The 12,120-nt window shown below is 41.5% G+C and overlaps 1 protein-coding gene across 1 annotated transcript in view; it reads left to right on the forward strand.

Annotated features, from left to right (window-relative positions):
* Positions 1-12,120, forward strand: part of ADAMTS2 (ADAM metallopeptidase with thrombospondin type 1 motif 2) — a 167,098-nt gene that overhangs the window by 56,490 nt on the left and 98,488 nt on the right. Inside the window, exon 3 of the mRNA XM_054288265.1 lies at positions 5,217-5,376. Within this exon, the coding sequence (XP_054144240.1) occupies positions 5,217-5,376 (160 nt within the window). The remainder of the gene's footprint in view (positions 1-5,216; positions 5,377-12,120) is intronic.

Consider the following 12,120-nt stretch of genomic DNA (forward strand, 5'->3'; position numbering starts at 1 on the left):
GCTTTTGTCTCAAGAAAATAGCCTGTATTTCAAGACTGTATTTGGGATTTGTTCATGTGCAGGTATGTAATTTGTCTACTTACCTCTTTCAGAATCAAATACTCAAAAAATTTAGATCTTTATTTACAGAAATGCTATTTCTAAGAGTTTCTGAAATACTGTTTTTCTGGGTTACTGATTTAATTAATTAACCAGTTACGTGGATTTAAAAAAAATACTAATTTCAGCTTTGTTTGCATTTATCTTCCTATCTGTATCATGTGCTTGGAGATTGGGACGTAAATCTGCCTTTTTATGGCAATGAGAAGCTTTGTAAATCTGTACTAATGAGGAAGAAAATGAACATTAATTAAAACTCCTGGTTTCAGGATGGGCTGAGGCTCTGGAGTCCTGAAGCAGCCACTGGATGGGTCACTTCATTACAGCCCAGAACCAGGAGCTGTGATCTGAATGCAATGAGGAGACAATTAAGTCGCCCACCAAGTGCAGAGCCAGAGAGACATTTAATTATCCACAGGAGCTCAAGCTCCAAAACCTGGAGTTTTCTGTAGATCTAAATATGCCAGGCAGTTTTTCCATCAAATTAGGCTTCTGAAGAATGTCTTTAAGAAATGCAGGAGGGGCTGGGGGTGTGAGGAGATGGGAGAAGAAACCTGCTGTTCTGCTGAGCTCTGTGGTGTGGTGGCAAAGCTCTGGCAGGTCTCCTGGGCTGGGGAGGAGATCTCCGTCGTGTGGGATGGGATCAGTGTCACTAACCTGGGCAGAAAGCCCGTGAGGCTGTGGCCAGTACATGTAGATCCTGTGATCCCTGAAATCCTCGGGAGGAGGTCTCAGGGATGCACAGGAGCCCTGTTACCCTCAAAAGAGACGGGTGGAACTCTAGACCCCAACTCCGTGTGATCCACAAATGGACTCATTTGTGCTTATCAGTGTAATTGGTGTCATAATTAGACAGGACATTCCTTCTCAGTCTTCCATGTGATTTTTTTTTTTCTGTGTGGCTTTCACTTCTAAATAACCACCTTGCCAGCCTTAGCAGAGGTTTTGATTCTCTGAACTGCCGTTTCCTTTTGATTAAGTGTTTTCTGCTCTAGTCTTTAATGCATATTAATGAGTGCCAAGCAGTGCTTGACTTGAGTAATTTGCAGCTGGGATCTAAAAGCCCTTGCAAGGAAGGCCTGGGGATGTCCCGCTTTGGGAAATAGGGGGATATTGTAGGCTCTTTGCTACAATTTGGTGCATTTCAAAGGCAAACACTTTTTCTATTAATTTATATTTTCATTAGTCACAGGACACAATCCCACCTGCCATCATCAATATTCCTATATTCAGCTTAGTTTCAAGTTAAAAGTCCCAGAAGAGGAGAGGAAGAGGTAAGAGCTTAGCAGTTTTTCCAGAATTGGATTTCCTTTCCATGGAGATGCCAATTCCATGCCTGGTTATGGATTGCACTGTGTGTATGTGGCTGCAGGGTGGTAGAGCAGGGTGATCACTGCTAATCCATAATGCCTGGAAGTGCAATATTCCTGGGATGGGTGGTGAGCAGTATAGGATAGAAAAACACTACAATAACAGGTACTTTTAAGCTCTTAGTTTGTGGAAGCACCTACTGTGATTCTGTTCAGAACTTTTGGGGAAACGGGCAATTGAAAGGTTTAAATCTGTTTTCATGTCTTGTGGAGTAAATGTCCAGAAGATGACTGTGCAAGGATTTTCTGAAGCCCTTCCAGTTTAAGGGAAGGCACAGGTGTGCTCAAACAATACAGCATTTCTATCTTAGGCATTCTCCAGGAAATTGCAGCAACCTGAAGGCTTTCTGTTGTCATCACAAACTTGGTGGTTGTCTGACAGTGGTTGTGGCATGATGGGCGGGCACAGGGGTGATGGAAGCTGTGGAAAAGAACAGGACTGGTGGAGGGTGAAGGATGTGGGCAAACCTTTGCTGTCGTTTGCTCCCCATTACTTGCTTGGCTGCGCACAACACTGATGTTGAGTTGATGACTAAAAGCAATACCCCTTTCATGGTGGCTTTTTGAGGGTGTTCTGAGTAGTATCAGAAAAAAATGCATTAGGCAATTCATCTTGAGCTTTCCATGTTCAAAGCATTTGACCAAAAAAAAACCCCAAATCAGGCCATGCAATTATCCTGCAAGTCTGTTGTTATGCTGGTTCCGAGGTGGAGAAATGGAAGTAAAGAGGTTAAATGTCTTGCTCAAAGCAGTAAGGAAATGTGTGGTGGAGACTTTCAGGAGCCCCACATATTTCTTAATGAATCATTTATAGTTGTGGTTATATTATTAGGCAGATGACTTGAACTGTGGATTGCTGTAGGAACTCTGCCTTTCCATCTACATGAATTTTCTTCTTAAAGTCTGAAACAGCCATTCTTATATTTCTTACTGTATTTTATTTCATGACAATAATTTGGCTAAATCAAAGACTGTGTAGGACACGCAATATATAAAAATTTTACAGTTCAAACATACATTTTTCCTAATAATTCCAATCAAAAATAATTGTTGAGTTTTTATGCACTAAAAGAAAGGAGAAATTTCAGTGTAGACCAAGATAAAATGAGAAAGAGAACATTCAGCCATGCAGCCAGGAGTTGGGCTTTAATGGTCCTTGGGGGCCCTCCCAATACAGGAATTTCTATGATTCTGTGTTTGAAGGTTAAATTCCTTCCTTTCTATACCCCTACAGATGTAGGGGAATGCTGCCATGGTGATGTGCAGAGTGGTGTCATGTCCATCCAGGAAGCAGAGTGGGGAACGAGAGCACCTGATGTTGTCCTGCTCTTTGGCAGCTTCCAGTGCCACATGAATATCCCTGCACAAAAAAAGGGCTAATACCAGGCACAATGACCTGCAGGAAATGTCAGTGTTTAAGCACTGTTTTATGTCTTGGGATCCAGCATTCAAATATCTCTTTCTGTTTAGTCTTACAGCCTGTCCCAGGGTGTCACCTTCATCTTCTCAGAGAAGAGAATTCACTGTGACCAAGAGTTTTCATTTTCAAAAGGCCATCATACCCTGGAAGCTAAAGTTCACCTATAAGAGCTGTTCCTCTGTCCAGTCAGTTCAACTACTGATTGCAGATGTTGATGCTTTGTAAATTTTCTTAGAAGATCTAAATTCCTCCAAACTTCCATCAGTACTCCCTGCTGCGCACAATGTACAGCAGCATTTCCCCCTGTATCCTGAATTATGGTCTGCATCCCAAACTATGGTCTGGCATTAGCTGCTTAGTTAATATTAGGCTTAACGTATCCAAAAATACATAAGAACATGTGCGCAACCATGGTGCTTTTTTCACTTGCAAAAACCAAAATCACATATTTTTCACATGACAGTCAAGCTCTCAGTGTATTTCTCTTGGGTGTAGTATGGCATGTGCATTGTATCCTGTGCTGTTGAACTTGCAAATGCTTGTTCCTTCTTGATGTTTAGTTGTGCATTTATCATAAAAAGAGTTACAAATTTCTGGATATAATATTTAATATCTAGAAGAACTGTGTATGTTATGTAGTTAGAATAACATTAAAAGGAGAGTAGCGTCAAGTCTGAATTTTTCATGTATTCCCCTTTACAGTAAAAGACCAGTTGCTGTCTCTTTGGGTTCAGCACTTATTTTCTTGGTTGTCTTGACTTCCTTGAGCTGCTGATCTTGTCTCACCTTTTCTGTGTCTGATGTAGAATCTAAATTAGTTAAGAAGAAACAGGATTTCAAATTCAGTTGCCTCTATACAGGCAGGATGGCATCAGCTTAAATTGCTTTGATATAATTTTGCTTCTTTAATCCTTCCTCTCCAATCTGTTTTTGTATACATTACATATACGAATTCTGGGACTGGAAATCTTTCCTAATGTAAGTTAAGACATGACAAATGAACCTGACATTTTTCCAAGGAGGGAACCAGTGAACATACTGTATTTATAGCAGTAGGAATGTAGTTTGTTGCTTGTAGAAGAAAAATATGTGCTGTATGAGAACTTTGGTGCTGGAATATGATAAGTGTGTTTAGATGTGCTTGTTTCAATTGAGGATACTGGGTTCAATGGAGCCAAACTGGTTCTCCTGGAAGCTTGAGGTAAGGCTTCACTGAACAGGGGATTCAGGCTCCCAGAAGCTCAGACAGCAATATAGAAAGTGTCACAGTACAAATTATAAACTGCAGCGTCTCCAGGATTGTCTCTGGGCAGAGTGGGAAAGAATGTGATGAAGGAGCTTCTGGAGGCTAGATCTGGACCAATTTCATTTGTGTTAATAGTAAGACTGTCTGCAAGCTGAGAGTTCAGTAGCTGAAGTTCTCAAACACAGATGTGCAAACATGCAGAAAAAATTGATTCAAGCCAACCATCTCTGCAAGCAGCCTTTGGCTGCTGTGACCTCCTGCAGTTGGGCAGGACTGCAAGAGGAGACAAGCCCAGATGATCCAGGTGCCCAAGTTGTTTCACCTACATAAAGATGACAAAAACTCCTTTTCTTTTTAAAAGTTTTCAGTCTTTATAAGGGTTTCTTCTGAACACAATGAGAATTGCTTGGATGACGCTCCTTTGGTGTTCCCTGTAGAAGTGCAAATTTCTATTTTCATACCAGGGTATCTGGTCCAGTCTGAATAAGTTGGGTTATTTTTTAACAATGCACTACTGACACTCAAACTAGTTGTAGCTAATTATTGAAAGGTTATTTTGTTGGCTTTGTGTCACAGGGGAAATAATCACAAAGCTTAGCTGCCTGAAAGTAAGATGCAGTATTTTCTATCTTGCTTCTGGACAGAAAGGCTGACTCTACAACTTTTGACTGTTGAAGTGCACATCAGCTTATGGCACTGATCTGCTCCTTTATTTAGCAGAAATAGTAAACACTGGAGTGGTCTGGGCCTGATGGATAGCTAAGGTCATAGTAACTTCCATTGTAGATGTTTTTTAATGGAGAGGGTGATTTCCCAGATAGATTCTTAGCCCTGTACTTGGCTCGTGTGGCTCAAGGAGAAATCCTTTTGGTTCAGAGTTGTACCTTTTGTCCTTTCTTGTCAAGCTGGGAAAACAATGCTTTGTTTTGCTCTAATAAAGAATTCACCTGGTTTCCTCTCTGCATCCTAATTGCTCTCTAGAGAGCACTAAAGTGTGCTTAAGCATATTGTGACTGTTTGCTGGCAGTGCCTGCTGTACGTGCAGTAATGCAAAGTGCTCCATCTCTGCCCTGTGCTGCAGGCTGGCATGATCCGCACGGACAAGGACGAGTTCTTCATCGAGCCTCTGGAGAGGGGAGCCCAGGAGGAGGAGGAGGAGGGAGGCAGAACACACGTGGTCTATCGCAGGGCAGCTGCCAGGAAGCAGCTTCCTGGTGAGGATGTGGATACCGTGTACAGAGGTAAGGTGGGCTCTGGGATGAGGTGCAGCTGAAGGCAAGGAGCCAACGTGATCTGCTACCTGTGGCTTTTTTATCCGTCAGAGTGGAAATGTGCTCTCCTGTCACTCTTGCACCGGGGTCGGGACAGGAACAGGGGAGAGGCAGTATTATACAAGAGGCAAAGAAGGTTTTATTCAAAAGAACCACGCGATTTTTATACAGTGGTACGATAGATTCTATTCTATTGGCTAACTAACAGAAACATCTTTCTCACACACTGTCCTTGAGAGGAACAGAAAAATAAAGTAGAAAAGCACCACCTGCAAATTGTTAAGATTCAACAAGTTATCACATCTTTCTAGCTCCCTAAAACTTCTCACAAGCCGCTGTGAGAAACGCTTGCCGCTTCTCTCTCTCTGTCCCACGGCATCCACACTCTCCCTCCAAGGAGGGAAATGTAGGGAACGTGTTGAACACTTCCTATGGGCTAAGCAAACATTGCAGCAGCTAAAACCATCTCTGGGATGGTGGCACTGTCTTTGCCTTGAGGAGATTCCTTGGCTCCAGTGATGGATGGCCAACATAAAGTCATGTGTCCCCCCAAGCCGTGGGCCAGAGCAGAGGAAGGGGATGGTGGGTGACAGAGCAGAGGAAGGGGATGGTGGGTGACATCAGTGCAGAGGTGGCTGTGGCTGCTGGGACAGGTGGCAGTGCTGGCTTTGCAAAGGTTGTATTGGAAGGCTGCAAGCAGGACACTGAGGCTGGCATGGTACATGGGCTTTACTGACAGTGTCTTCACTGGGCTGCATTAGTTCCAAAAGGAAAGTAAGGGTATCTCCAGTATGAACACAAACTTTCTGGATTTATTTGTGTGTTGCCAAGTGTGGAATATAATGTACTAAGTATGTGATAGACAGTGATGGAATAACAAGAATTAAATATAAACATCCATTCTGTGTAGTGTTTTCTGTTTCTCTGATAACTGCCTGGTTATTGCACCTTTTTTTTCTGAATAAATAAGGGATGCAAATATGCTAAGAGGATGTTTTGACAGCTGATGTTAACACTGAAATTAACTGGGTCATTTGAGTGGAAACAACAAAATAGCTGCATTTTTGTTCCAAATGTGTGTACCAAACTGCAGAGTTGTTTGTCACTCATACCCTAGTATTATCTTATTTCAGTATAGTGGGGTTTCAAGTATAGGAATGAAGAAACAGAAGGCCATAGGGATGAGGCACTGAAATTTGGGCCCCAGGTACAATATAAATTTCTCACTGTTCAGATTGGAACAAGGATTAAAAAGAAGCCAAGCAATATCATTCATCCAATTTTTTTTTCTCCACTTTGGAAGTGACCTGTGAATTTTGTGACTGACACAGAGCTTTGGTGAGTTGTTCTTGTTGCCTTTGTACTCACTGTGGAGCGGATCTGGGTACTGCAGGAGTCTGAATACCACAATCCCCAGAAGGGTTGGATGGCAGGTATGGTGGAAGTTACTCTATTAGTGAATGTTTATAAAATTATTGCATGTTGGAAAATACCAGCCGCTCGCTGTGTTTCCTCTTAAACAAAAGAGACTTGATGTTGTTCACACCTTATGGCAGTATTTTTGGCTTTGGATGGTAAATATTCCTCAGGAGTAGGAGTGTGGTACACAGAAAAGCACAAACTGTAGATCAGCTCCAGTTACTGGCACCTGGTACCTGCTGGAGGAGGCTCTGAGATGCAGCAAAGCCACACGCCGTGTCTGATGCCACCAGACTCGGTGTCTGTCACCTCCCCTGTGCCGGGGCTGCAGTTTGCAAACTGTGGTAAAAAGGCACAAAGCAATCACAGCCACCAGCCAGCACTGTGGGATTGAAAAGCAAAAGGGAGGCTGGGCTGAGAAGTAGCAGTGACCTTGTCTGGTACAGCAGGTGTGGGGACAGGTAGGAATGGTTGTGGTATTTCAAATTTTTAAACTGAGGAAAGAATGCTAAGGGCAATAATCTTCCCTTCTACACCATCACCTTTTGATTTGGAAACTTAGTTTTTATTTTGGAAAAAAACCCCACTGTTACCAAAAATCAGTAAAAATAAAGACTGTAGGGTAAAGGGGATTTTTTTCCATGAAATTGTCTTTGCCTTCAATAAAAAAAGTGAACAACCACTTGAAAATGGTTCGTACTCTACATTTTTTTTTTATTAAATCTGGCTTCCCACCTCTGATTGCTCTAGGCAAAAGGCATGGACAGGATGTGCTTTCACAAATTGTAATTTTATTTTCCACTTGGTCTTTTTCCAGAATGCATTGAGTTTTGGTTAACAAACACCAAAATATTTAGTGATTGGGCATTGATAAGCACACTCTGCTGTGTTTCCATAGTGTTCTAAACTGATTGTTGGGCTGAGTTAGGAAATACTTAGTAGGGCACTTTCAGCATGCTGTATCTATTAAAAAAAAAAAAGGTTAACCAAGAGCACTCCCCCTCTTTCCAATATCCCTGGAGACAAGTGCATTGTTGCCAAATCCCATAAATTTACATGTGATGAATTGTAACACTTGGACTATTTTTAAAGGTCCAGCCTCCAGGAATCTTATGAATATGTGATGATTTTTTTTTCCCTAGGTAAGCTTCTGCCTCTTTTAACTGTTGATAAAAATGTGTAGTTTCTGGCTATGTAAATATTTTAAGGTAATGCGTGACAAACAAATTTTAAGTATTCCATAATTTTTAAAACAGCATCTTTTAAAATCCCTTGATATGTTAATTTAATCCCATGATTTGGGAGGGGATTGTGAGTCATGATTTTTGAATGTTTTGGTTTGGATAGATAGATACAAATTCCTTATAAATATTCCTATCTTTGGCACTCTTTTCACAAGAAATAGGACAAGCTGTTCTCTCCTCAGCGAAACAGGAGGTGAAGGAATTGAAAACTCCATGGACTTGGAGTTGAGAGGATCAGCCACCATTTCAAGGTCTTGGGTGTGCAGTGGGCAGTGGCCAAGCTGCACCTCACAAGGCACAAGGGTTTGGGATTTTCTACTAAATGCAGTTGTTTTGGAGGGTGGTTTGTTGAAGAACTCAATGCCCCCAGGCAATGTGCATCTCCCACAGCTGCCCTGGCAGAGAGCTCCAGCACGGGGCTGCAAGGCAATGGCACAAAGGTCCCTGAGGCTGGGGGGCAGCCAGGAGTAAAGGAAGATCCATTGACTGCTTGGGAGTGAGGATTCAAAAAAGGTAAAAAAAATAATTTAAAATTGCATTTTCCACACCATGGAAATAAATTCTAAATTATGTCAACAGATGTGGTGAGATGGACCTGACAGCAGGGTTTTTCTAGCGTTTTCCATGCACTGTTATCTATCTTTTCTATTATAATTCGAGAAAACCAAGATTCCATCTGTCTGAAAATTGTAAACAAGCAAACCCCACAACCTCCTAAGCCCTTCAGAGATCAAGGTGTGCATCTTGTGTTATGAAGGCTCTGCTGACGTGCTGGGTTTTGAAAAGTCGAATGTGCTGGGAGAGATCTGCCCTGCCCTGGTTCCAGACTGTGCCAGATTCGCTTCTGCATTTACGTAAAACGTTATCAGAAGATTGGGAAATGTAACTACTTGTTTTGGCAACCTGAATCATTTGTTTTGACTGGTGTGGGATTATCTGGGGTTTGGGAGAATCACAGAGTATGAGGTGTAATATTCCTGCCTGGTCTTCTCTCAAACAGTGCTATTTGTTAATGTACTGGAAAAATGTAAGCATCATATTTTAGGCAAGTAATAATCTTCAGCAGAGTAGTGCTGTGGAAGTCTGTGTGAGCTCACTACAAATTAGGCTAATTGTTTCAGAAAGAGAAATATTTTCCTGTAGTGGCTGAAATATTGCAGGTGTGGTGAGAATAAATCCTATTTTCTCTGGCAACTGCTTTTAGTGCTTGCATACATATAATAATTTATCTTCCTTTAGATAAAAATAAGCATCATGTTGAACATATTTTAATATTTCCAGTTGAATTCCTTCTTACAAACATGAGAAATGTTCCTTGATAGCAATAAAACTACCTACATAATAGAACTGGAATTAAAAAGATAAGCTAGAGTGGGTTGTTTTTTCTTGAAACTGCTGGGTTTTTGCTTAAATGTTCTTTGAATGTTAACTGAAGAGGTGCTAAGTATTTAATTAATGGCTATGGTGAGGCCTGGAAAGCTAGCTTGATTTTTGCCTCTAAAGGCAATCTGATTATTAGGTTTGTAAGCTTTAATATCACATTTCTCCACCTAAATTACTTTGTCTGTTATGTTGATCAGCTGAAGGGAAATGATTATACTAAAACGTCCTTAAGGTTTGCCTTTTCTCTAAAAAATGTGGTTTAAGTACTGTGCTCTGAGTTTTATTGTATTGTATGATTGATGAGAAACAGAAACTCAGCTTTAGTGACAGTTTTATTTACTGTGCAGATGAAAGATGACCTTAGCCAGGAACAGTTTATTACTGATGAAGACGGTAAGGTAACTCCCCAAATGTGCTTAAACCAGAAAGGTTTTGTTTCTGTAAGTGCCAATTAAATCTCTTGGAATGGCCAAGCAGAGTCTGACACAAGTCCCATCACGAACAGCTCTGGGCTGACCGGGTGGGCAAACCCACAGCTCTGCTGGAGATTTGTGACCCCTTCCCATGGCAAAACCTGGGGTTGCTGGAGGTCAGAGCTGCAGAGGAGCTGTGCCTTGGTGCTGAATGATGTGATCATTTATTGTGACCCTCTGATGCTCCTCCTGGGGCAAACCGCATCAATTTTTTATTACTTTTTTGGCAATATTTTCAACTATTTATTTTTATTTTTACATTGAGGTAAAATCATCCCCCTAGCAGTAAGCACATGCCAGTCAGATAAAATACAGAAATAATTTACTGCTTCTAGTCAATAGTGGTAAGCCAGCCTCTTTCTGACAGACCCAAACTTCATCAGAGCAGAGCTGGTCCTCAGTCCTCTCACTGGCATCTCCTGGCCCTCCACAATGCTAAAGGACAACACTCTCTGACATTTAGGAACCCTAAAAAGTTAAGGGCCAGTCAGCAGGGGGGAAATCCATGTAAAATTAAGCCGAAACAACTCCACTCTGGAAGCTTTTTGAAAAGATGAAAGTTAAAAATATTATAAAGTTGTAACAAAGTTGCCAGAGCTTTGCAGGTTTTGGAGATGATATTTCAGAGGAAGACTCCTCCATCATAGTCCATCAAACTGTCAATGCCATTGATTTACTAATGTATTTAAATTACTCTTTAGAAACCAACGTGCATCTGGTGTATGTTTTTCTGGATTGCCTGAAATGGCTCAGACTGGCTGCTGGCTGGCCAGCTGCCATTCTAATTTACACAAACTTTCCTGGTTACCTTTGCAGGGGAACAGTTTCTTCAGGAAACTGAAGTTTCTCCAAATCCAATCAATATTTCCTCTCAGCTTGCACTCTTGCTGATTAATTACTGCTCCCTTATTTTGCAGTCAGTAAGACTCTGATGACAATATTTTTTGTCTCCTTCCTACATCATCTGTGCATGATAAATACATCTGTCTTTCTCTCCTGTCTTGGGTTTTCTCTGAATTCCACATTGCAGATTCATGGGGATTTCTGGGAAGAGGAAGATTGAGAATTCAGTGGCAAATCAGCTTTTGTTTCAGAAGCAAGGTTAAGCACTCATGGGAAAAATAAATCCCCAGGGAAAATTATCTTAGGCCATGGGATGTCACCCTTCCCAGCCATCTGCATTACAGCTGATCAGGCAGTTCTTTGCTAGGAAAATGAGATATTTGCAGTAATTTTGGGGAAAAATCTAAAGATTTCTACTTCTACAGTTGTGCAGTAAATCATGTGGGATGAGCAGGTGAAGGCTAATGAACAATGCTCTTAAATGTACTGGATGGGAAATGCCAGGAATAGCCTATTTTTCTCCAGAGTTGATGGAGTTTTCTGCTGTGGACTTCCTTAGTGGATGGCCTTAGCTGGGCCACAGAATGGTGTCAGGTAAAAAGGCAAACCCCCCAGTGCTTCTGGGGTTGTCAGTTTCATTCTGCCTGGAAATAAAATTATTATGAAATGAATTGAATTGATTTTTTTCTCAATATCAGTAATTTTGATCAGTTTTTCTATGGGGATGTGCTCATGTAGCTCCTGATGCGTGGTGTGCAATATGTATATCAGGACCAGGCAAAGCTGTGTGGGCTACCCTTGCAGTGTGCTCTTTTGAATTTTGGAGTGCTTTGGGAAGTATATTCCATCTTCAAAGGATTTTGCTTTTAATTAAACATCTCCTTTTTCCAGGTGCTCTAAATCACTTCCAAAATTATTGAACGTTCATGAAATAGTTTCTCACTATTATTTTTTCCTGATATCAAATCTGTAGTTGCTGCAGCACCATTTTGTTTCACCAGGAACACAAATCCTCTGGTACAGAGGTAAAAATTGGTGGGGTGGCCTGCAGCTGGAGCAGAGCTGCCACCCAGCCCAGCTCCACTCCAGGTTCCTGGCACTGAGCTGTCATCTCCCTCTCCCACACACCCCACCAAGCTGTAATAAACTGTTGCTAAACTATTATTATCTTCCTGGAATACAGGAACATAATAATAGTATGTGAAGAAGCTCAGTTTCTGTATTTGTGCCTACCTTTCTCATTAGGCAGCTTGGGATCTGTGTAGACTTTGAGGAAACACTTCAGTGCAGGCTCAGCTTTGAGTAGGTACTTAAATCAAATTGATTTCAGTGGGATTCAGGTACATACCTTA

This window comes from Melozone crissalis, unplaced genomic scaffold, assembly GCF_028551555.1.
Source record: "Melozone crissalis strain CALT ecotype California unplaced genomic scaffold, PUWL_Pcris_2 ptg000061l_1, whole genome shotgun sequence".
NCBI lineage: Eukaryota > Metazoa > Chordata > Aves > Passeriformes > Passerellidae > Melozone > Melozone crissalis.